The sequence below is a fragment of the Balaenoptera physalus genome, assembly GCF_965194825.1.
Source record: "Balaenoptera physalus genome assembly, chromosome: 8".
In the NCBI taxonomy this organism is placed as follows: domain Eukaryota; kingdom Metazoa; phylum Chordata; class Mammalia; order Artiodactyla; family Balaenopteridae; genus Balaenoptera; species Balaenoptera physalus.
The window spans coordinates 96,268,766-96,294,968 of record NC_138887.1 but is presented as its reverse complement, the minus strand read 5'-3'; the positions used below and the strand labels follow the sequence as shown (position 1 = coordinate 96,294,968).

At 36.2% G+C, this 26,203-nt stretch overlaps 1 protein-coding gene across 4 annotated transcripts in view; it reads left to right on the top strand.

Moving 5' to 3' along the window:
- Positions 1-24,614, top strand: part of SLC13A1 (solute carrier family 13 member 1) — a 216,986-nt gene extending 192,372 nt beyond the window's left edge. For all 4 annotated transcript variants that reach the window (XM_082472351.1, XM_082472350.1, XM_082472353.1 and 1 more), the window contains 8 exons: positions 4,795-4,914; positions 9,173-9,271; positions 9,702-9,803; positions 12,929-13,035; positions 15,105-15,214; positions 20,556-20,717; positions 22,211-22,348; positions 24,101-24,614. In XM_082472351.1, coding sequence (XP_082328477.1) covers positions 4,795-4,914; positions 9,173-9,271; positions 9,702-9,803; positions 12,929-13,035; positions 15,105-15,214; positions 20,556-20,717; positions 22,211-22,348; positions 24,101-24,238 — 976 coding nt within the window. In that variant the 3' untranslated portion in view covers positions 24,239-24,614. The remainder of the gene's footprint in view (positions 1-4,794; positions 4,915-9,172; positions 9,272-9,701; positions 9,804-12,928; positions 13,036-15,104; positions 15,215-20,555; positions 20,718-22,210; positions 22,349-24,100) is intronic.
- Positions 24,615-26,203: the final 1,589 nt, after the last annotated feature.

The following is a 26,203-nucleotide window of genomic DNA, read 5'->3' as shown; positions in this document are numbered from 1 at the left end:
CCCTAAATCCAAAGCTCACTTCCTTAACCTCCCTTCTTGATTAATCACAGAGGAAGAAGGGCAAACCAGTTACTTAGCAATAGCCACTTTCAAAACCTACCATGATTCCCCCCTGCAGAAGAGAGCAATGTGTGTTTCTAAGAAAGAATTTCTCTGGCAAATACTAGAGAAGAAATTTGTATATTGCAGAGTTTGGACTTAGACATTGGTTCAGATTTCAGTCTTGCCATGTATTAGCTTAACTTCTGCAAACATCAGTTTCTGCATCTGTAAAATGGAGGCAAGACTAGAACTTATAACATTATTATGAGGATTAAATGGCATAGTGCATCCGTAGCCCTTAGCAGAGGGCCTGGCAGGGAGGAAATTGTCAATAACCCTAACCATTTGTTGTTGCTGCCGCTTCTACTTTTGCCATTGCTGTTAGAAATCTAAGCCTGGCTCATGAGTAACGAGTAATTAATATTTCAGAAGAAACCTCTGGAAGTACATAAATACAAAACTGAAAAGTGACTTTGACTCAGAAATCATCAGAACAGTCATTAATCAAAAGGACTATAATCAGCGTGGATACCAGCTGATCACACTCTTAATGGCCAAAATCTGTTTCAAGGCTGTAAACGTCCACAACTGCACCCATTCTTTTGAGACCAGTACTGTGTATTTCGTTAGTATGATTTGCGATTTTGTACATGGGCATAAGAACTGCATCGACAACGCCATCTTCCTAAATGTCAACAGTGACGCACATATATGCTTTAGGTCAAGGCATGTCTCTCCTATGGTGCCATCACTCCTATATGGTGTTCTAAAATGTCCTTAAAACATCAAGTTTGTACTCTAGCTTATGGATGTTTTGCAATATATATGGAATTTTCTCTTTTCACCTGGGAGCTGGTGTTGAGGACACTAGGCTTTAATGAAGAGAGGTTGTGTTTTCAACATTCATCCTGGGTGTAAATATCCAGCTTGACTGCATTCTGTGACCTTGAGCGATCCACTTAACCTTCTGAGACTCAGTGTTTTCGGTGTAAAATGAAAATATAATGCTTTGCCCACAGGATTTTTGTTAGAATTAAATGCGCTTAGCTCATTCCTCTAAGACACAGGGGGTCCCAGGTGCATTTCCTCTTCCGCTCACCTCCATTTACTTCCGAAATTATCACACCCATTTCCATGGTTTATAAATCCACCTGGATGTGGGTAACCACCAATTTTACATCTCTAACCTGCCCTCTCAATTCCAGACTCATTTGTCTAACTGCCTATCCACCATGGCCACTTGGGAAACTAAGGGACACCTCACATTAACATGCCCACAGCAGCTTCCTAATCCATCATTCCTTCTGCCAACCTGTTCTTCCCTCAGACTTCATTTCAATGAATAGCACCTTTTCCCAGTTTCGTACATTTCATGCCAAACATTTGTAAAATTTATTGCCTTCTCTTCATCTTCACTGCGACTCATGTAAATTAAGCTAAAATCTACTTAACTCCGCTGTTTTTAAAATGTTTTTAAAAGCCGAAAAATAAAAATTTAAAAATAAATAAATAAGAAAAAACCAGCATGAATTTATTACCTCGTAATTTCTGTGGGTCAGGCATCTAGGCACAGTTTAGCCAGGTCCTTTGCTGAGCTGAAATCAAGGTGTCAGCTGGGCCTGCAATCTCCACAGAAGCTCAGGGTCTTCATTCAGGCTGTTGAGAGAATTCAGTTCGTTGTTCAAAACACTGAGTTAGAATTACTGAGGTGCCCATTTTATAGCTGACTATCGGCGTAAGGTCACTCTCATCAACTAGAGGCTACCCCTAGATCCTTGCCGTGTGGCCCCTTCCTTCGGCAACATGGAAGCTCACTTCTTTAGGCCAGCAGGAAAATCTCTCTTTTAAGGGCTCCCTTGAGTAAGTCAGGCCCACCCAGGATAATCTCCCTTTTGATTAACTCAGAGTCCATTTGTGGGAACCTCTGCAAAATCCTTTCACTTTAGCCATAAAAGAACCTAATCCCAGGAATAACATCTCGCCCTATCTACAAGTTCTGTCCACACAGAAGGAGAAAGGAATATACTAAGCATATATACCAGGGGCAGGATTCTTGGGGTTCATCTTGGAACTCTGCCTACCACACTTGACTTCCACTCTTGTTATGGTCAATCTTGACAATCCACCTAGATAACATGTTTTATGAAATTCATAAATTTACATAGATTTTAAATTAGATCACGTCACTAGCTTACTTACTATGTTCCAATTACTCCTAATTGCATTAGTATTAAAATCCAAATTCCTTCTGATGGCCTACAAGGTTATATATGATCTGACCCCTGTTGGCTACTTCTTGGACTTTATTTCATGTGACTGTAAACTTAGCTCACTACCCACAGCCACACTGGTCTTCCAAACTCATTGCTACCCCAGGGCCTTTGTACTTGCTACTTCCTCTGTCTGGAATGCTATTTCCCAGTTATTTACATGACTGGCTCCTTCTTGCCATTTAGATCTCATCTCAACTATCTCTTTTGTTGGTCACACTATGTAAAATTTCTCCCTCCACCTAATAACTTTTTATCATATTATTCTATTTTATTTTCTGATTCATTATATGCTTACCTGTTTGTTTATTGCCTGTGTTCTTCATTTAATGTAAACTCTGAGAGCCTGGACTATGTCCATCTAATTCACTACTACATCCCCAAAACTAGGAGACTATCCGGCACATGGTAGACACCCAAAACACAGTGTTGGGTGAAAGAAAAGGATTCTATTAGAATTAAATGTACTTAACATAGTTTATGATAGAAGAAATCTATATCTGCTTTAGGCAGATACTTGCAGTCCCTTCACTTATAGGATATGAGGAAGTGGGAAAAGAACTACCACAGTGAAATTAATCCCGAGTATGCCACTCATTCCACTTTCATTCAAAATATTTACACCTGCGTGGTGTTTACTTTCTGACTACTGAGTTAAAAAACAAAGACAAAACAAACAAAACAACCCCCAGAGTTCAGTTTTTTTAAGCTTTCATTTTTCTAAATGACCTATCCCTCCAGGCAAAAATTTTGAAAAGCCCCTCTTCAGTCAAATCTCACAGGACTCTCTGCAGTGGGTGGGGAGAACAATGCAGCCTGATTTCAAGGTATGAGCTACAGATGGTGAAAAATGAAATTGGGTTTGGGGCATTGTTTTGAACCTAATCCAAGCAGCATTTCTCAATGTCTTCAGGCTGAACAAAATAACATAGGCCTCTGACCTGTAATCCAAGTCTAATAAATTGATGGGAGAAAAGCTTAAGCCTTTTCCCACTTAATTTATTTTCCAACTGAAAACAACATTTTTTTTTTAAGCAGGCAATTCTCAGTAGAACCTCATGGACATGGTAAAGCATTTTTTTCCATTCATCAATTCTCTGTATTCTGTAGCATTTTTTACTTATCATTTGTCACTTTCTAATGGCATAAATATATAAGCTAATCCTCGGATCTCTTCAAAGTAGATAGAATCATACTCAAGTTGCCAATGATAACTCTAGGACCCAGGGAGATCAGCTCAAAGAAACTGTAGACAACATTAGAAATCTGCAGTTTTGAAAGCTTAATTTTGTTTTTTTAAAAACAGCCTTTGCATTTTTTAGGAACCATTCTAAAATAGAAGGAGTGCTCTAAAATAAATAAATTTGGCTTATGTTGAGGCATGTAGCATGAATCTTCTCATTTATTTACATGATCTTTTTTAAGTGGCAAAATACAAGGTACGATTTAAATAGAAAAAAAATATTGAAAATCTGTCATTTCTATAAAGTTCTCTATATTTTGTGATTTCAAAAATAATTTTTAAAAATGTTAAGTGTTTTTATTACTTCTGTATTATATTCTGTACTTTTCCAATTTCTGACTCTGTGTTACTGCTTCAAGAAGAAAATTTAAAGACAACTGTTTCTCAAATTTTCCTTTTTTTTCCCACACAGTCATAAAATAGATAACTATATGAAATTTAGACTACATTTTGAAACAATGAATGTGAGGTTACCAAAGAAACCGTGCTTGTACCTGACCTTTTTTTGTTGCTATTGTCTTCTTATTATGTGAGCTAAAAAGCTGAAAATAAGTAGGAGAGAGAAAGGAAAAAATTGATGTTTTCCACAGGTCTTTTAATTATTTTTATCTGATTTATTCTGTTTGACTGAGCCCCAAAGCACTGTTTAATTCTAGGAAGAAAGGGCTAGAATATGTCTGGTAAGATGGTTGCAGTTGCTCTGGGGCAGAAGAAACAGAGAGGGAAACAGCTTTGAGAGACAACGCGGGTGGGGTCTGAGTCCCTACCGAGTCTGGGATGTCAGCTCCCAAGACGAAATGGTAATGGACACATTCAGTTTTGTTAAGTTAATTCTCATCTGTTCCCAAGTCTGCTTATTTGTCTTTCCTCACTCATACTGATGATTTGAGTACGAACAACAAAACGCACACACCCACGCATACCCATTTCTTGTGCATTTCCATGAGTAGCAGGTACCGTGGTAGGTTCCTTCACAAACACTTCCTTACAGATTGAATAAAGGGAGCAAAAGTCATAACATGCCCACTCTTGTTTTTGTGGGAAGCAGCAATAACTATGCAGTTACAGACTCAAGAGATGAGGAGTAAAACTAACTTCTATATTTAATGGTGAATACCTCCCACATCTTCCTTCTTGGCTGGTGGCACAGGAAAGATGGGAAGTGCTGCTTCCCACCGACCATCAGAAAGGATTCCACTTGTACTCCTTCTGTGAACACGTTTCCATATTTTCACACAGGCGCTACCCTGATTGTCACTGCATCAACTTTGGATCATGGTTTCTGATGTCCTTCCCGGCTGCTATTATTATTCTCCTCTTGTCATGGATCTGGCTTCAGTGGCTTTTCTTAGGATTCAAGTGAGTACATATTCCATGTTAATCAGATAAATAAAGGTGTCTGGGTTCCATGTTCTCAGCCCCTCATCCAAGGCTTTTACACCTATTTCACGAGTGCTGCATTTCTGCATTTCTCTTGTCCACAAAACTGACACGTATGAACACGTACATTAAGGACCCTCTAGAATATCACCTAACCAGTGTTGACTGTGGAAGAGAGTTTGTAGACAGAAAATCCATCTTGGTCTCCTTTGATCCCAACCCATTAAGACATTAATAGACCAGAAGGGCATATGAAGCTCATTATGGTGAGGACCCAGTCCAACCTGTTAAAGTGTTATTTTAAGAAGTTTTGTCCCTCCTCTTGGTTTAATGTGGGGATTTCCTCAGGTTATCGAGTTACTTTAAACTGTAATACGCAGGGCTTCCTGCTTCATCCTAGTACCAACATTGATTTGCCCTTGAAAAATGAAAGAATATTGGATTGGGAATCGGGAGATCAGGGACAAAGCTGTGGCTGCTCACGAGCCAGATGAGTGATCTTTGCAAGTCCTGATCCATTCTCAGTCTCAGTATCTTCAACTAAATACCATAGAATTTAACTGGAAGATCAGCAAGATCACTTCCAATGCTGTAATTCTAACACGGATGGGCCCTAGTTGAATACAGAGAAGTCAAGGTAGGAAACACTGATCAATCAAGAGCTGGAAAATGTCAAATACATGCATTCAAGGAGAATTTGCAAGTGTTTCTTCGGCTGGGACTGAAGTTGGTGGTTCATAAGTACCAATGAGTTACATGACTTAAATGACAGCCAGCATTTAAAATTATACAGGGCTCCACAGCAAAATCTAAAATGCTGCATCACAGATTCAACATATATAACAATACTCCAAAAAGAAAGGGGAAAGGGCTGTATATCAAACCTTGAGTATTCTTTTTTCTAAAAAAAAAAAAAAAACCAAAAAATTCAACTTCATTTTCATAGGGTTTTATTTAAATAATTTCAAGGACCTATGAATGAAAAAACGTGTTATCCACCAAGCAGGGGAGACTGCAGTCAGCTTTTTGTACTTCCTTTGAACAGCAAAATACTGCAATCAGGTCGTATTCCATGCCTGTGCCCAAATTTTCCAAGCTTAGTCATGTAAGGACTGATACTCTTCTCTCTCCGTTCCTCTTCCTGGTTTTTCTCCAGAACTGCCACAATTCTGTTAGTAGTGGGGAGATGGTACTGATGATTTTTTGAAAAATCTATTTGTCCAGATTGTGGGAGCAGTGTGAGGTCGTCCTCCTGATGAAGCAAATGTGTGAAATGTCACCGCCTTCCGCAGGTGGGCATTAGTGGGGAGAGGCTAGCTGCATACTAAATGCCCTTTCCTGGAAATCCAAGCCTTTGGGGGTCTATTCAATCGTACAGGTAGCAAAGCAGAATGCAGGGGACAGGAATCCCAAACCAAGAGAGAAAGCATCCGGTCTCAGACCCACAGCTGTTTCGTCCTTTTTTTGCTGCATATAATGACTTTATAAAATATGTATGCAACCCTTGTCATTATTCTGAAGTCGTCCACCACTTAAAAAGGAGAAATCAAGAAGATAAAGGGCAGATGTACTGAAATGTGTTTCCCTATGAGGAAAAACATCCTGTGAAGTGCATATATTAGGCCAAGTCCATAAATCATGATCAGGAGCATGTTGAAACCGTCCCCTGGCAGTCCACTGTTGGTTAGACATGGCACAGTTTCATGCTCCAGCTAATTCTTCAGTGTCTTTTTCGGTCTGCCAGGCTGTTCACCTCCGGAGGTTTTAGATTGACAAACAGAAACTATCAGCCCCTCCCCTGGCAGGCCACCATACATTCTGATTAACGTGTTGGCTGTTAACACAGTTAACTCACCCATCATAAATGACCCCAACCTACTCGGGAAGTGAAGCTCATCTATCAGTGCCACGGAATTTATTTAAAAGGAGAGGTTGATGCATTGTCATATGCTTCATCTGTTCCTTTGTGAAGGCATTAACCTTCATTTGTAGCAAAGCCAGTATGGCTTTTGACTTAACTATTGATTATCCCCAACCAAAGTGACAAAATACATAGCAGTCTACTGGGTAGAAAACAGTTTCTAAGGAGACTTATCTTTTTCTTTAACTCTACTTTTTAATTCTAAAGATGGTTCTCAAGGCGGTCCATGGATCAGTTTCTTTTTTAATGGTAGGATTTATATTGTGACAAAGGGAAAAACTTCAAGACTGGCACTAGTCATAATTGAATTGAGGCTATAAAAATTAAGTATTACCTCATTGATCTTAAACACAACAACCAATCATGTTCACTGGGGGTTGTGTGTGCATGAGGGTGATTATGAATATGTAGGATGGATGACTTACAAATTGAGGAAACTCTGATCCTTCACAGGGAGTAACAGTCCAAACAAATCTGAGTAGCAGAGTTACAGAAAAATAAATAAATGAAATGTGTCTTTGTGTGATAGCTGCCTTCCCCAAAATATCAATGTTTACCCCAGCAATTTTACAGAAGAAAATGTCCCTGATTTCTTTTTTTAAAAAACTGCTTTATTGAGGTATGATTGACATACAAAGAGCTGTAGATATTAAATGTACACAAAACTTACTGTATTTGGAGATAAACATACACCCATGAAACCATCATCAATATCAATGCCATAAACTTATCCATCACTTCCAAAAGTTTCCTCCCACCTCCTTTGCTTTTTGGGTTTTTTTCATTTTTCCTTTTGTAGTAAAAGCCCTTCATATAACATCTACCCTCTTAGCAAATTTTTAAGTATATAATACAGTATTATTCTTCATAGGCTTTATTTTGTACAGAGATCTCCAGAACTTACTTATTTTGCATAACTGAAACTTTGTACCCTTTGGCCAACACCTGCCCATTTTCCCCTTACCCCAGCCCCTGGCAATCACCATTTTACTCTTTACTTCTATGTGTTTAACTGTTTTAGATTCCACATATAAGTGAGATCATGCAGTATTTGTTTTTCTGTGTCTGACTTATTTCATTCAGCATCATGTCTTCCAGGTCCATCCATATTGTAGCATGTATCAGTGCTTTATTGCTTTTTATAAGTAAATAATATTCCATTATATGTATATACCACCACTTTTTCTTTATCTGTTTGTCCATCCATGGACATTTGAGTTGTTTCCATATTTTGGCTGTTTTGAATGATGCTGCAATGGATATTTGAATGCAGATATCTCTTCAAGATCTAGATGTCAATGTCTTTAGATATATACCCGGAAGTCCTTTCTATACCAACATATAATCTAACTGAGCTACTCATATACATTCCAAGAGATAATCTGTAAGAATCTGGCCATTTTCCCATTTGTTTCTTCCTCTGGAGGGATTTTTTTTTTTTTTTTTTAAATCAAGGTTTAGAGCAGCACTTCACAAAAAACTGTTCAAGGTTTTGAAGACCCTGGACTTCAGGATAGGAAAATTAGTCACAGGAGAAAGAGGTCACTAAATTAAGCAGCTAAAAGAAATAGAGACTGACAGTTACTATTAGAAGTGAATTGGAAAATTATCTGGTTGATGCTATTAGGACATAAGGAGTAAAGAAACTCAAAAAATAAAAATCTAATAGAATCGGTTTTAGTTCTGAGAATAGACCTAGTTTGAACTCTGTTCATCTTCAGTGTATGTGACTTCTGTGCCCTAGTGTATAACTGGAGTTTAGCATATTTTGTGAAAACTGATGGATCTAACAACCAACTATCTCATAAATTTGACAGAGGTACTGAGTTAATGAATCAACTATTTACTGTGTATGTCAGTGTTTAGAGATACTGGGCCAAAAAAAAAATCCATGATACTGCCCCTGCCCTCTAATAATTTGTTTCCTCACTAGTGAGATAAAACTTATACATGTGTGAAAATTAACAATCAAGATACTTAAGAAATATATTAAAATATATAACAATCAGGTATATAATGAAGTATTAACTTAGAGATGAGTGGTACATAGCAAAATTCCAGTGGTGCAAAAGGACTTGGAAGAGATCAGTGGATGATGTCATGGAAGATATGGAATGAAAGTTAAGCACTGAAAATTAAGCAAACCAGGAAAAAACAGAAAAAAAGGGGAGAAGAAATTCAAAGGAGATAGGGGTATAGGCAAAAAGCACAGCTTTTTGTTATTAGCGGGGAGATGTGTATTTTCTGACGCTTTGACACAAGTATCTTCTATAAAGGGAGAATTCTTTGCTTAACAGGCTTCATTATTCTTTTCAGCTTTAAGGAGATGGCACGGTGTGGCAAAACCGCAACAGCCAAACAAAAAGCTTGTGCTGAGGTTATTAAACAACAATACCAAAAACTTGGACCAATAAGGTAAGTTACATACACACACACACCACACACACACACACACACACACACACGCAAGCAAGCAAACAAACACACAGAGAGATGCTGCTTATACTGCAAGTATTTGTTTAAAGGCAAATATGTGCATAATTGTCTTAGTGTATTTATTACACTTGATAAGGGCCCTGAATGTTCTAACCTTTGTGAATATAACTCAACATGATAAAATACATACCTTGTCTAACTAAAACTTACCAGGTGTTAGGACAAGAAGCTGAAAGGCCCACAGAGGAGTAAAGCCCCTTTCTAACTGCAAATTCCCTTAAATACTTGATACATTAGGTTTTTACAGTGCTTAGTGTTCTGCTAAGACTACTTCTGACAATAGTTCAGGGAGTTTCTACAAATGTCCTGACTGAGAAAAATAAATGAAAGGATTGGAATTTTCCCACAGGTATCAAGAAATTGTGACCTTAGTCCTCTTCATTGTAATGGCCCTGCTATGGTTCAGCCGAGATCCTGGGTTTATGCCTGGTTGGTCCGTGCTTTTTTCAGAGTAAGCATTACATGTTATGTTTGTCAACCCTTCCTGTTTTATATTCTGCTTTTCTCCTAAGTGGTTCCTATAACTCTGAAAAACTGTATAAGATTTTTTTTTCTTCCTTTCCATCAAAAAGATTTTTTTAATTCTTATCTTTTCAGGAAAAAAAAAAAGATAAGGAATGAAATCTAGGGTAAGGCAGCAAACAAGGTAACCAAACTACCCTGTAACTAAAGATAAGTCTCCTTCAGACAAGGCTATTTTCATCTTTACAAAATTAGAAATATGATTTGCAGGAAAGCTATGTTTTAAAATGGTCAGGAGTATAGACCTTGGAGCCACACTGCTTGGGTTCCATTCCTGGCTCTTCCACTTACTTTGGGCAAGTCACTTACCTCTCAGTTTCTCCATCTGTAAAATGGCGCTAATTAGAATAGTGCTGCGCTTCTCCCCACAGGAAGTGCAATATAAATGTTTATTATGTGAACTCAATGCCACTCAATGCTTCTTAGTAACCTGATATGAATTCATATTCTGTGATATTTGCTGGCTTAATTTTTTTATTTCTATGGAGGGTTATTTATTTGGTTCATATTTTGTCTTTTCCTCTATTGATGTCCATTTTTGTATTAATTCGCTATAAATCCATCCCTGCCCCTATTTTATAAATAAGGAATTCCTGAGTAAGCAATAAGACTGAGTTTACAAACTAATGTTAGAAGCTGGGTCAGAGTTAATTTTATCTCTCAGTGTCTAATATCCCAGCAGACATTGCTGAGTCATGTGAAGTGAGGGGGAAGATTGTAGCATAATTTTCTAAATTAAGGACCATCCTACATGTCAATATAAATACTTCGGTTTTGAGATTTACATTCCCAAATCTGTCTTTCACTGAAGTCCTCTGGATCCTAAATTCAGCAGATCTCTGATTTGAACTTCCTGTCTCACATCCCCCAGCAAAAATCCATGTAGTGGGGGTAGAAACCAAAAACATTTGAGTCAGATCTATTCTGCCCACATGGAATGAAGAAATTCTTGCATCAGAGCCTTCTGCTTATGTAGGCATTGCCAACACTTTTTTAAAGCTGCCAAGTCGGCGTCCCAATTCCTAGTGAGCACACAAGTGCAGCAATGCAGTGTGGTACATGTTTCAAAGGATCAGCTGCAGCTTTATAAACTTTTTATTTCCATTAGGACAAAAACGTTTCATCTCAAGAAGTCCAAACAAAAGGCAGTATCCAATCATTCAAAGCAAGCTATTCAAAGCAAACTATTGTTTAATAGTTTGATTCGAACTTTACAGTTTTGGAATAGGACCTAGACCAACAGAAAAAATAATTCTTCCTCCTTTTAAAAATCCCACTCCTATCATTCTAGAGAGGGAGAGTCTTCTCTAAACACCAGTATGTAAAAACCAAATGAAATCAGACAATGGGTAATAAAAACCAGGCAGAAATCCCAATAGGAAATTTAATATAATCAGCTTCTAATTTCTACTCCTTATGGGAGGAAAATGTAATTCAGGAGACGTTTTTTTTGTAGCAGGAAAACAAGGCGTACTTGCTTTGGGGAGGTGCTCATGTTATCTAGAATTCTGAGAGAAAACAATAAGAAAAGAAACAAAGCTTTGAAAGAGGAAGGGATTTGAAGATATACAGATGTATAAATTGCCAAAGCAAATAAAATTTGCATAAGCTTAATATTTTGTAATACTGAGACAACCTTAGTTCATTATAAACCAAAATAAAATAAACTAATAATAAATAAAATGATAGTAGTTTTAAAAGTCTTTTAAAAAGCAGTTATTTCTGTATTTATGGCTTGATTTTATTTAAAGTATATATTCTGTAGAATACGTTTGTAATGTAGAGGTTTTAGGCATTTAGAGTTTCCAAAGCTAGAATGATAAATCTAGATTTATAGCTACCACCTCATGTTTTCATTCCATCTGTTTGAACCTGGAAGGAATTCAATATGTCTTTTCATATAAAGCAAAATCAGATTACATGATGCCTGACCTAATTTGGCAAAAATTCAACCAAAATTATAACTGAAATAAGAGAAATAAGGAACAATAAAATAATAAGTATGGGTTAAGTTTGCTGAATAAATTACACCAAGGCAGCTTTTTACTCCACGATGAAATAAAGAAAATCTGTATTTGGGGAAAACAGACTGCTTTATAAAATTGTCAGACTGAATAAAATAATGCATTTCCTTGATTATGTAAATTGTTCAAATAAATTACAGGAATAAAGAGTCTCTATACTATGTATGCATTGCTGAGTTACAAGGTAGCAAAATAATTTTTAGGGTGTACGTACTTCTTTTCAGACTATAAAGATTCACTAGTTAATATGCTAACTTTTAAACTGATTTCTAATTATTTATGCCTGTTTCATTCATATTTGGTCTCCAGGTACTTCTTAACTGTTGGGGCTTCTGGGAACCTGTTTTACTTGCTGGAATGGCCTGGTGATTCTGAGACCCCATCTGTTCCTGAATAACTCTTAATTTGTTCAGTGATCATTTATGAGTACCTCAAAGCCATTCTAATAATTAATATCCTTGATTGAGTTTCACAGGGTGCAAAGCATTAAATGGGTGATTTCATTTGTAAGATATGGCCAGGGCTTATAAACACAGAAGCAGATGTTATAGCTTAGAAAAACAGATCAATTCCTTTTCACAATTTACAGAAGAGTTTTAAAGGACACTCAAAATATCCATGCCGTGCCACAATTCAATAGTAGTCTTTTATAAATCAGTTATACAGGATTTGGCCTATTGTTTCAACCTCAATGCTTTACCAATAAAATTAAAGAAATAATTCAAAGAAGTTATTTACCAGATCTGTCAGCTTTACCTAAAAGTGAACTCTTGGCCTAGTATATCAACATATGTATACATGGTTTTAAAAATAAGGAGATATATATGAAAACAATGGGAATGTGATCTGAGATTTTCAGTCCCACTAAGTTACATATTTAGTAAGGAATTATAGATTTTAGAGCAGATTATCCAGAATAAATTAGCAATACCACCACTTCTACTTGTATGCTATCAGCGTAATCAGTTGGTGCTTAGTTCATACAAATTCTTGATGGCATTTTTTAATGCACACACGTGTCTTTTTTCAGGTATCCCGGTTTTGCTACAGATTCAACTGTTGCCTTACTTGTAGGACTCCTGTTCTTTCTTATCCCAGCTAAGAGATTGACCAAAACTATACCTACAGGAGAAACTGGTTGAGTATTATTTATAATTCTGAATGAATTTGACAGAAGAGCAAAAATACAAAATTCCCTTGGTTTCAGTTAGCACGTAGAACAGAAGGAATGGACATGGACACAGCCCCCTGGCTTACATCTCCTGTTTATACACTGCAACCCCTACAGACGGCACACATCCTCTCCTTATACGAAGGATTATCTTCGAAGCTAGAAGTAGATTTCCTTATGCACCATGGTTATTTAGGATTCTGCTATGGGTGATACTATTTGGTCTGCCATGTACCCACTTCCCCGGTCATAATCGGAATTAATCTTACTATTGGCAAACGTAGGAAAAAGAACTTGGAAGGCATACTTCAAGATGGGCCCTTGGTAATAAATACTGAGGATCTAAAAAGGTGAGGAGTTTCAAGGGAAAGAGTATTTACAGCCTCATAAGTAGCCCTGGAGAAAATGCAAATCAAGCCCACACTTAGCCATAACCTAGTGTCACAGTTGAAACAAACCACATTCAGTGGGAGCATTCATTGTCTTTATAACACATGGACAACAAAGTGTGTGTGTTTATGTGCGTATACCCATCCTGTCCCCAACACACACACACTTCTTAAACACAGGATCCATCCATGCCTGTGCTTTATACTAGCACAGCATATTTTGGGTAGTCAGATTCATATGTTGTCAATATGGGAAAATGGTTTAAGATTGTTTGGAAATGGCCTAGCAGAGTTGTAGGTTTTTGTTGGTTTTTTATTCATCCTTTATTTATTTATTTATTTATTTTTTATTTATCTGCTGGGATGGAACTGGGAGTCATGCAGTTGGGTTGGCCCACCTGCCTCCTTGAGTCAGAATAGATAAATGACTAATGGGTCACATTTCCAGGACATGATATATGTAAACAGTATAGTGTAGAAATACATGCCTTTTGTTCTTCACTTGAGACTAGACTATCTCAAATGTGTTATAAGGAGGTGTTGTAATATAGAGCAATGATTCCTGTGAGACTCTGAGGACTCTGACCATTGCAATCAAAGCCCTAAGGCCGTGCAGTGGCAAGTGCTATGCTTGGCTTAACTCCTCTGGCTCCCACATCTGGGTGCCCTTCTCAGAAAGAGCCTTGCCCTACCCACCATCCTCTCCCTTCTCATTCTTCAGCTCCTCTTCTCCCTGATAAACTCATTCACACTAGGTTTTTAAATGCCAAATAAGACACAAAATGTTCAGTTTTAGATGAGAGGTACATTCAGAGATGTTTGCATTTTGACAGGATATATGGCTTTAATTCGAGCAGGAAATAGCAAAATTTCCATCAACAGTGAGGGTAGGTTTGGTTTAGGTTTGGGATAAGGAGACAGGAAGGGGACTTATTAGTAACCTTAAAACCTCACCATGTAGAAGCTTGCCTGTTACACACAAATGTTAAATGGGCATAATGTGTTCGTGGATGATGTTATTTCTAAGCAAATCAATGGAGCTATCAGGACCCAAATATCAAGAGAAATCCTTATGATTATTGCTTTATGAGCATTTTAAGGGTCTCATGAATAATACATAAATTTTAAAATCTGAACTTCGAATTATTTTAAACAGAAATTCTGGTGAATCTATCATGACCCTCCTCATGATTTGAAAAAACAATAAAATATTCAAATAGATATGAGTGAATAATAATTATAATGTTCCACTGATGCTGTTGAACCAATGGCATATTACAGACATCTCACATAGCAAAGGACAGTACAGCCCAATGCACTTGTGACTCACAGTAGGCAAAGATGTTAGTGGAATGAATGAACAAATGAATGAATGAATAGTATTATATATGACAATGTTATTTATCTAAATTTATTGTATAATAAAATAGAAAGGATTTTTACAAGTTATGGATATTTTTCTTTTTTTATAATATAATGTTATACCTAGGCCAGATGGAAATTACTCAAAGTCCAGATCAAGTTTCCTATCTAAGAACAATACAAGAATATTAAACACTTCTTGTGAGATGGCTATTTAGGATAATAAGCAATGTCATATTGCCATATTTTAAGCAATGTGTAACTGTAGGACTTTTGTTTTTCAGTTGCTTCTGATTACTCTCCACTGATTACTTGGAAAGAATTCCAGTCATTCATGCCCTGGGATATAGCCATTCTTGTTGGTGGAGGGTTTGCCTTGGCAGATGGCTGTGAGGTAATACTCTGTGTCTAAGATAGTTAGCAATTAACTAGACTGTTCGAAAGAAGAACGCAAAGACAGTCAAGCTTTTGGTATGCTCGACTTCATCCTTTCATTGTAATGATGCAGATTTCAGTAGCCATGCAGTAACTGTACCACACAGATGAGGTAAGTTCAGAATTCAAGAATTTTTATAAGCATAAAACATCATTGTTTATGATGTCCCAGCATATCAAAAGAAAAAAAGAAAATTAGAATTCTTAATCCATGAAATAATATTAGAAGACCAGCTTAGTAAGAAAAATATCTTATATAAAAATCATATGTACATTTTTTTTTGTTTATACCTTCACCTTATTTCATGATGAATTTAAGTAGCTCTCAGATGTCTCTGCAGTATATCATGGTCCTAATGTTGCCAAAGAAGAATGAGAAACAATAGTACTTTATTACATTATTTATTACATATTAAATACATTAAAGGTACTTAATACATGCTTATTGAATGAAGTCCAGAAAGAATTTCACATAACCATGTTTAATATTGTATTATGTCTAATTGTAGGAAGAAACAAAATCACCATGAGAAATAAAGTTGGCTATTTCTTTGGCCTGTCATCTATGCAGTTGATATAAAGTAGAAGTCTGGCGAAGCCTTTGTCCCTTGAAATTGCCCTGGTCATTATAGGGTTGCTAGAAGAAAAGTATCTTCTCCAAAAAGTCCATGGAAATCCTCTCCTCTTTAACTAATTATTTGGGACTTAGTAGCCTTCTGTGAAACACTCAAAACTCATGGACATTCCATTTCCTTATTCAGTCATCAAAGTAAAAACGATGGTGAGAGAGATATCATGTCAAGCCCTTCAGTTTCTGAAAAGTTATATTTTTATACTTTTCAAGACAAATAACTATCTGTTCTGTTCTATTCTTGACAATCTAAGGGAAGACTGGGTTTTACTTCTGACTTCATTGTCAGTTCTTCTGTATGATATTTGGATACTGAGTTTTCAGCAATTTAGTAATAGGTGAAAGTCTTAGAAATTGTCTCAGTTCTGAGTGCCCCTTACAATGTCATTTTAGGTCTAGATTTGGCTTGCCTCATAGACTGTTCAAATATAAATGATAGAAATAGAAGACAAATACACTTTTCTACTAGCTCAGTAGTAATGAGATCAGGTTTCTCAGAATAAATAACTTCTATTCCTATGTCTGCTAATTTGAATTGTGAGGAAATCAGAATCAGCAATTCTAGCATTGACGTGAATTTGTTCATCTCTCCTTCCCAGAATATCTGTCACTCAAAGTGGTTTTAAAAGCATTGGCCAGGGCTTCCCTGGTGGCGCAGTGGTTGAGAATCTGCCTGCCAATGCAGGGGACACGGGTTCGTGCCCTGGTCTGGGAAGATCCCACATGCCGCGGAGCAACTAGGCCCGTGAGCCACAACTACTGAGCCTGCGCGTCTGGAGCCTGTGCTCCGCAACAAGAGAGCCACGACAGTGAGAGGCCCACGCACCGCGATGAAGAGTGGCCACCACTCGCCGCAACTAGAGAAAGCCCTCGCACAGAAACGAAGACCCAACGCAGCCAAAAATTAATTAATTAATTAATTAATTTAAAAAAAAAAAAAAAAAAAGCATTGGCCAGACCCTAGAATAGCAAAATCGAAGGAAATGAAAAGGTGTGGACTTAGTCTGATGCACTAGGCTCTCTCACTGGAAGAATGAGGGAAACCATGGAGGGACTCTGCTGTGAAAATCCTAGTACAAAGAATCAGGTTTCTGTGGGATACCCCAAATCACCCTATTTCTGAGTGGTCAGCTCGAAGCCATGAGATTCAAAAATATAGCTGTGGACAATTATTCCACTAGAAACTGGTTTTACAAAGATTTGGAGACAGTTACTTTTTAAAAATTTTGTTCCAAACTGTAATTAGTTTGGCAAATGCCTAGAACTAGATAACCCTTCTAGTCGGGAACTGTGAGATTGCAGCTCGTGAAGCATTCACCTCATTGCTATTTCCTCTCTCTTAAATGCCCCTTGATTTTGGTTCAACATGATTGAACTCTCACGAACTGATAGTCACCTTCAAAATCTTATCAGTGGACAACTCCTCCTCTCCCATTTTCACACATTCCTCAAAATTTTTCTATTAAGTTAAATATGGAGGACTTAACACTTTGACTCAGGTCTCCACTAAAATGGAAATAGCATAACAAAAAAGTATCAATCTCTAAAGACAAAGAATAAATGACAGGAACAATAACATAACAAGAGATACTGATAAAATTTAGAAGATGGAAAGAAGATACATGAGGGGTCAATGACTTTGTACAGTAAAGAAGTAGAAAAAGATTCAATCTACGGCCTGCAAAAAAAAAAAAAAAAAGAGCCAAAAAGAAACTAACATGCATCCACAAGATTCTGGAAGAGTTTAGGAATTGGAAGCAGCAGATTAACTGAAAGCTAGAGGAAAAACCAGCACTAAAAATGGAAGATTGTTTAAAAAGTGTGTAGGGAGGTGTAAGCCTCCAGACACTCCCTCCAGTCCTGAACAGAGAGACAACTGCCCTCTCTCCTCCCTGGTAGAAAATTTAGATTTACTCTGTAAAAAATCGAATCATTGAGACACTGGCTTACAGTTCAGTCACCTATAGTAACGTCTTCCTCTCAACAGTCTTCACTGAGACACAAAGAGCTTCCAATAGTGATTTTATCGCCTCCCTTTTAAACATAAATAGGTAGTCCAGGATCACCAGACAGTTGGGAAAGCCTCTGATACAACAACCAGTAACACAAAATAAGCAAAAAGAAAAAGAATACCAAAAGGACAAGGAAAATGTATAAAGTAAAAGAAAACTTTCAGAATTTTTCATTGATGCTTCAAAGAGATATCAGAAACATTAAAGTCACGAAAGTAAAACAATGTAATTTTTTTTTTTTTTGGAAAAATTCTGTGAACATAGGCTATTTTATTTCCACAGGGGATGCATCGGAAACTTTTTTTTAAATTTAATTTAATTTAATTTTTTTTATACAGAGGGTTCTTATTAGTTATCTATTTTATGCATATTGGTGTATATATGTCAATCCCAATCTCCCAATTCATCCCACCACCACCACCCCCCCACCAGAATGTAATTTTTTTTTTTAATGGACTAGACAGAAAATAAGAAAGAGCCACTGAAAATAAGAAATAGAATAACAGGAATTTTTAAATTCAGTAGCAGGGTTAGAAATTGAAGTTTGAACTTATCCCAGAAAATAGAACAGAAAGATGAAGAGAAAATAATATTATTAAAAAACAATAAGAAAATTAGAGTATCAGTCCAACACCTGATCAATAATAGCTTCAGAAAGAGAAGGGGAAAAAAAGAAGAAAGAAAATAGAAATAGAAGGCCATTTCCCAAAAATAACGTAAGAAATTTCACAGAACCGAGGACTTAGAGATTCTGGACAGAGAGAGCTACTGAGAACCTAGTACCAAACCACCTCATGTAGGATTTTGATATGATCCCAGTGGCTTCCAGAGACGAGGGACAATATGTGGTGTAATCTTTTCCAGCTGTATCTAATCAGATGTAGATAAAATCCATTCTTAAAATATATTTAAAGATGAATTTGATTTAAATGGTAAATAGCCTTTTTCCATCTAAAAAACAAAACCCAGGGAATTCCCTGGTGGTCCAGTGGTTGGGACTCTGCGCTTCCACTGCAGGGGGCATGGGTTCCATCCCTGGTCAGGGAACTAAGATCCCACATGCCTCGCGGTGTGACCAAAAAAATAAATAAATAAAAATAAAATAATAAAAAATAAAATAAAAACCCAAAACAAACAAAAACGTTAAGTCAGAACTGCAAATAATATACATAATATCTGGCTATCACATCTGGCAATGTTTTTGTCAACTTCTGATCTGAGGGTATTCTGCTTGTAATTAGAGCATTTCTGATGTCCATCCTACTTTGTCATGAGCATACAGATTCACACATGCAGCAGCTCACTGAAATCTCACAAATGGAGGATTTTCCCTTCCATTTGTGGGAGAAAAATAGAATAATATACCTATTAATTTGACTGTGGCTGACTTTTCTGTATTATGTACAATGAATCCAAGATCTGAACATTATCTGGCTTCTAAAGAACCCAACTGGAAGCCACAGGAAGTGGAGCAATAATTATCTGGAGTGGTAATTTTTTCAAGTCTAGAATTCTACAAAAGCTAAACTATCAAAGCAATGTGAAAAGAAAAGAAAGAGGTTTTCAGACATGCAGAGACTAAAAAAATTTACTTCCCATGCACCAATTAACAGGAAGCTACAGAAGATGTGGTCCTGTGGCCCACCAACACAAAGAAGTTAAGAAGAAAGGATTCCCACATCAGAGAGAGGTGAAGAGAATCCATAGCATGCTAGTGAAGAGAAGTCTCTTTATAACAGTAAAGTAGATCTAAAGAGCAACTAGTCCCAATGGAGCAGGAGAAGGGAATACTACAAAATTGACACCTCCATTAGGGAAAATGAAAAAGAACAATTAACTGAAATTTTTGTCTACTTGTGAGGAGTTTTCCATTTTTACTGGAGAGTGTACTGGAGAATTAGTGATAGATACTTAGAAAACTAAGCAAACAAAAGAATAGGGAAATTATTTCCTGGAAAAACGAATAAACAAAAAGTAAAACAAAAAAGTGAAAGCAATCACAGTACACTAAGTGGCTCAGTTGTGAATGATATCCATATAATCATAATGGCAAACTTTATATATTGATTTAACCAAAAATGTTGATATATGAGTGTAAGGGAATGGGGGGTGGGGACAGGGAATATATGTATGGTGGAAGGTGTTAGAAAGCTGAATTCTCATGCACGTATTAGGAAATCAGTAAATAATGTCTACATTTGAAAATTTAGAAAGATGAAAAAGTAGAATTTTGTAAAAGAGCTATCAACACATAAACATGGTTATAAATAGCTAATATAGATGAAAGCTGTTGCCTCTGGGGAACACAAACGTGGACAGAGGTAGACCAGAAAGGCTGCTCTTTTCTTAAAGCCCTCTAGTACTGCATGGCTTGTTATACCCACATATATTAATTAGATATAATTAAAATTTAATTGGAAAGATGTAGGAAGACAATTCAAACTTCCTAAAGCATGTTGGTATATTAAAATGAGAATAATTGAGAACTTTTCCATGTCAAACCCACCTAGATCTAACAAACCACAGAAAAACATGAAAGATTAAAATTATACTTCAGAAACTGAGTTCTTAGATCAAATAATGCTTTTTAATATATTTAAATGTCTGATTAAATGACTTATTAATGAATACTAAATATCGCAAATTTGTTCTTTTAGGAGTCAGGACTATCTAAATGGATAGGAAATAAATTATCTCCTCTAGGTTCATTACCAGTCTGGCTAATAATTCTGATATCTTCTTTGCTCGTCACATCTTTAACAGAGGTAGCCAGCAATCCAGCTACCATTACCCTCCTTCTTCCAATACTGTCTCCATTGGTGAGTATCTCATTTATCCTATTTACACTATTCATTGAAAGAATAGCGTTCTACTTTGTGTGTTCTCATATTGCAGTGTGGAATCATTTGGGTCCTAAATGGTCCCCCTGTACGTAACTTACAGAGTGGTCCTTATTTGCATTCATGCTTTCTTAGGAGACCTCAACTCAGGAGAACTCTTTTCTTCCATGTTCAAGCAGCATGATCTTAAGTGAACCCTCTACCTTCTTTCTGCCCATATTTTTCATTTGCAGATAAACGGGAGGGTCAGCCCAGATCCTTTCCAGCTCTAGAAGACTTTGGGATTCAGTGCTTCCTGGCAACTTTAGTATTTAGATCTCTAACACTGATACTTCTCCCTCCAGAAGATGTCTTGAATTTTTGAGAAGTGCTTCATATAAGTAATTTGCAAGGGAATAAAAAGCTATGTTTACACTTCAGGCTTCAAGCTTAAATGTCTTAGATGCAGTTCTCTACAGCCCAGGGAAGAATTTAAAAAGATAAGTAAGAAGCAGATTTGCAAGGAGAGAGAGGGAAAGACTGTCTCTCTTCCTCTCCACCACTAGCTGGCAATTACAAGAAACAGCTTCAAGTAAAATGTTTTTCTTATTGGGACAGATGAGTTTGGTGAAAGGAAAGCACTTTGGATGAAGAAGGATTGCCCTTCTGGAATTGTTCTGCTACCAGCTCAAGGGGCAGATGTTGGCATTCTTGAGCTGCTTCAAATTAGAAAAGAAATGCAGGCAGGTTATGTTGGTAAAATACAATTTTGGGTTTTTTCTGGTTTTTATTTCTCAACATGGAGCAGTTAAAAAATCATGTGATAAATTAAGAATAGTAGTAACTCTTCTGTGATGATCCCTAAGAAAATTTTAAATTATATATGTCACAGAGGTAGTAAAGTTAATGGAATGATGAGAAGCTTTGGAGCCAGAGGGACCTGAGACCTATGTAAGCTCTACTGCTTGCCAGCTATGTGTTTGGATCAGTTACTTTAACCTTTATGGACCTCAGTTTCTTCATCTGCTATTTGGGGCTATAGTTATGATCTTTTAAGGTTGTAGTGAAATTTAAATTATATATATAAATATACAAAGTTATTATGTTATACATTATATATATGTTAAATTTTACATATATCTTATATATATTATATATATAACATATATATATACACACTTAGCACAGTACTTAGCACTAGATCAGTAATAAGCAGCTGCTGTTTTAATTTTGTTTCTGGAATAAATGATACTTTATTTTCTAAATGAACTGAGCTATAATGCTTAAATGGACGCCAATCACCATATAAACAATGATAAGAGGAAGATACGTTTTCTAAAAAATATTCTTCCAGTTATAACTGCATTTATGTATATATAATTTTATGTCTTTATATTTCAATCTGCTTCTGGGAAAGTTTATTATAATAATTTTGCTCATTTTGATGCCTATCTCAAAATTTTACTTAGACTCCTTTTTATCTTTTCCAACAGGCTGAAGCCATTCAAGTCAACCCTCTTTATATTTTGTTACCTTCTACTCTGTGTACTTCATTTGCATTCCTCCTACCAGTAGCAAATCCACCCAATGCTATTGTTTTTTCATATGGCCATCTAAAAGTTACTGACATGGTAAGTGAGCTGAAAGAATGCTATCAGGACCAATAGACATTATTTTGTGATATCTTGGGTTGTCTATCCTTTTATACACTAGTCAACTGCTAGGAAATGCATAGCCTGAGTACTACTTCTGAAGGTGAGCGCATGACTGGCCATAGAATTGTTTTTAAGAGTGATACTGGCCATAGAATTGTTTTTAAGCATGATAACCAGAAGCAAACATGCCATTAATATTTACAGTCACAAATACAGAGATACTGAATGCATCAGTAACATGCTGGCAGTGGAAGAGAGCAAAGAATATGCTCAACACAATGGCTTAAGCTTACATGTCAACATCAGGACCCAACCTGACCTAGGCAAAAGGAGGAAAGAGGGTTAATGAAATTCAGCAATCAAGCACTGTGGTTTACTATCATGAATATTTACAGAACCGACATTTGCTCTGAATAAGATGTTGGGCTCAGTGCTTGACTGATGAAAAGTCATCTTTCTTGTTCTGATTCTAACAGTGGCACCTGAAATAAAACGAAATGAAATGAAGTGAAATGAAATGAAATTAGCACAAGCAAGTAATAATAGAAAATTTAAGTGACAAAACGTGCACATTTTGCCAATTACAAAAGAAGTGGTAGAGAAGGACTAGCTTGAGAATATCCTGCTCTTCTCTCAATCTTGATCACCAGCTTCCGAAACAAACCAAGCAAGACTATAACTAAAGGCAATTCAGTGAGTTTGCTGTGCAAATGTAGTTCCAAGTTAAGCCCCAGGTTCTTTTCTTCCAGACAGATTGCTGTCCCTAAACCCCTGTAATGTAAAAATTCTGGAAATGCCTCCATGCAGAAGTCGTATAATCTCCTTTGGGTAAAGAAAATGAGCATAATATACAATATAAACAGTGTGCTAGGTATGTGAATGTTAAAAAAAAACAGGATTCTAAAATAAATGAGAGGCTTGCATGGACAGAACAGGAGGCCTCTATAATGTTTATTTTGCCTTGGGGCTCCATGTTTTAATACAGAGAATGCAGAGATAAGCAAGCTTTCTCTGTAAAGAGCCAGAGAGTAAATATTTGAGACTCTGTGGGCTATATGGTCTCTGTCACAACTACTGAATCATGAAAGCAGCCAACAACAACATGTAAACAAATGGGCAGAATTGTGGTCCCGCAAAACTTTCTTTACAAAAACAGTTTATGAGCAGTAGTTTGCCAACCTCTGTCTTAATAGCTAGAAAGCAATTTGAGATTGTTTAATGCCACCAGAATAATGACATCAGAACTAGAAAAATGGGAGGTCTAAGAAAGATGAATAGAAGAGGTATTAAATCTCAATAAGAGAATACTGAAGGCTAAACTAGAAATAATATGGAGTGAATATGAAGGATTCAGTTTTCATATAGTGACCTGAACCTTATTTTCACTGAAATACAAAACCGCAAAACTCAAATCCTGATTTGACATGAAATGGCAGATTTTTAAAGGGATTTTTCTCTAATCAGAATGACTTCAGTATATTCCTAAGAGGAACCTCTCTGAGACTCTCCACCTAAATGGCATTTAGTTGGGAATAGATTCTTTTTTGACATGAATGGAAGGACCCCTTGCCTTATGAAACCAATCATTGATACTAATCATTTAGGATGCATGTAAATCTGACATATGCCTTCTTCAACAGTATTCCAATTCTCCCATAGGTTGTTTTTGGGTTTTTTTGTTTGTTTGTTTGTTTTTGAGACTGACATTCATGCTCTTTCGTATTCAAGGTTAAAGCTGGACTTGGCGTTAATATTGTGGGTGTTGCTGTGGTGATGCTTGGCATGTTTACCTGGATTGTACCCATGTTTGACCTCCACACTTACCCTTCCTGGGCTCCTGCAGTTAGTAATGAGACCATACCATGACAAGCATGAATGCTCTGACTATCCTGTGGTGGGTTTTGGGAACCACTAAGAATTCACTACAAAATTTGGCTCCAGAAAACTGATGACACTTAAATTAGTCCTGGCGTAGCTGCTGTAAAACACCCCAAACCTGCTTTGAGATGCAACCAAGACCATCTATGTGCCTGCATGAAGAAGCCCTCAGTTGAGATTTTGCTCATGGACCATATGCATCCTGCTTCATCATAAGAATAATTTATAACTTGACCTTCAATAGATTAGGTCATTTGCTTCATCTTAACACTTTGGGTTCAGTGTAACATTTCAAATGTCAATTTGTTATTTCAGAAACTTTCCATGAAGGTAGAAATAGAAAATAAAATATACAAGTTAATTAGCTACTTGTATAAATCATTTGTGTAGTGTTGTCCAAGGGAATTTTCTGAAAAATCAGAGCTGTGGTCATCTGATGGTGCAAAAGAAAAGTTTAATCTAAATAAAATATACATTCCCTCATTTAAAAAATATTCCAATCAGATTACTCTTGAAATATCCATATAGTATAAAAATTGAAAGCAGTAGTTGCAAAATTATAGCTGAATCCACTAAACAACAGAAAATAGATAAGGATTAATTTCTATTTGACCCTATGGTTAAAGTATTGATAATATAATTCATACTTTTATGATCTCGGTGCACTGAGAAATGCACTTTGTAGAGCTATGGATAAGGCTTGCTATGACTTGCACTATTAGCACAGTATAGTTAGGAAAGAAAGCTAAACAGTACAAAATTATTAACACATTTGTGGATTTTTATAACAGTTTTGCTTAAATGTTTATTTTATTTCAGAACTACATAATATATAAAAACAAGAAATTCCAAAATTTAAATGAATTATCACTGTGTATGCAGATACAGAAAAAAGTCATGTAACTCCATTGCATCAACATTGAAATGGAATACCAGAGGGAAAATAAAGAATAAAAAATTGAAACTGTTGATATATATGCAAAAGAAAAAAATAAATTATTTATGTGCAAACCAAAAAGAAAAAAGAACTGAACATTCAAACAAAAGTAGGAAGAAAATAGTCTCCTAGCATTCAGGATGTTAAACTGTAAGGTCTACTGGCATTCCAAAATTAGACTAAAGGGAAAAAATTGACAAAGACAAAAAAATGTGTACAGTTAGGAAAATATGGAGAAGTTAAAACAGAGCAATTCTCATGCTAAAAATAAAATGGAAGACAAGGTTAAAAACCCCCTTTAATAGCTTTAATTTTCATAGAGCTCATCAGACCTGGTTTGGTTTTTTTGTGCAAATGACATTATTTATAAAGTTATTCTTGAAAATTAAATATGGTAAAGAGGGTTTTTTAAAGTTATACATTTCTTTAAAAAATTATATATAATAGATAGCCCATGTTTATTATTTGTCTGTTTATTAATTACTCAATGCAAAGTTAACCACTTTTTCATGAAAAAAAATGTGTCTATTTAAGCCTGACAATATAATATTGCTGCTTTGTGTATATCATCTATGTTCACCCTATTCACTTGTTCCCTTCCCTATCATATGTTACACATTTATTTATGATCCATAGTATTTATTACATTTCTGCTTTTTTCTAGTCATTCAATTTATCAGTGCTGAATTATATGATGAATATATTTTCATTATGAAAAAATGAAATGACTTTTCAAACTATAATGAGTAAGTTTTGCTCTCAAGAAAATAATATAAACATTTCAGCTTGAATCATTTTAACAGAATTACTTCCAACAGCTGCCAGCTGAGTGCAGGAAAAATGATACTTTGTTAAAATTTGTTTAAGTGGGCCATATGGTTCTCTTGTTACATCTTGATGTTTAGTTGATGTATCAAAAATGACTTAACTCATCCATTTCACATTTGTCCCATTTACATCAAAGTTCTCAAGCTCTTTTAGTTTGAGGGGTGCACCGCTGTCTTTGAAAGTTTCCA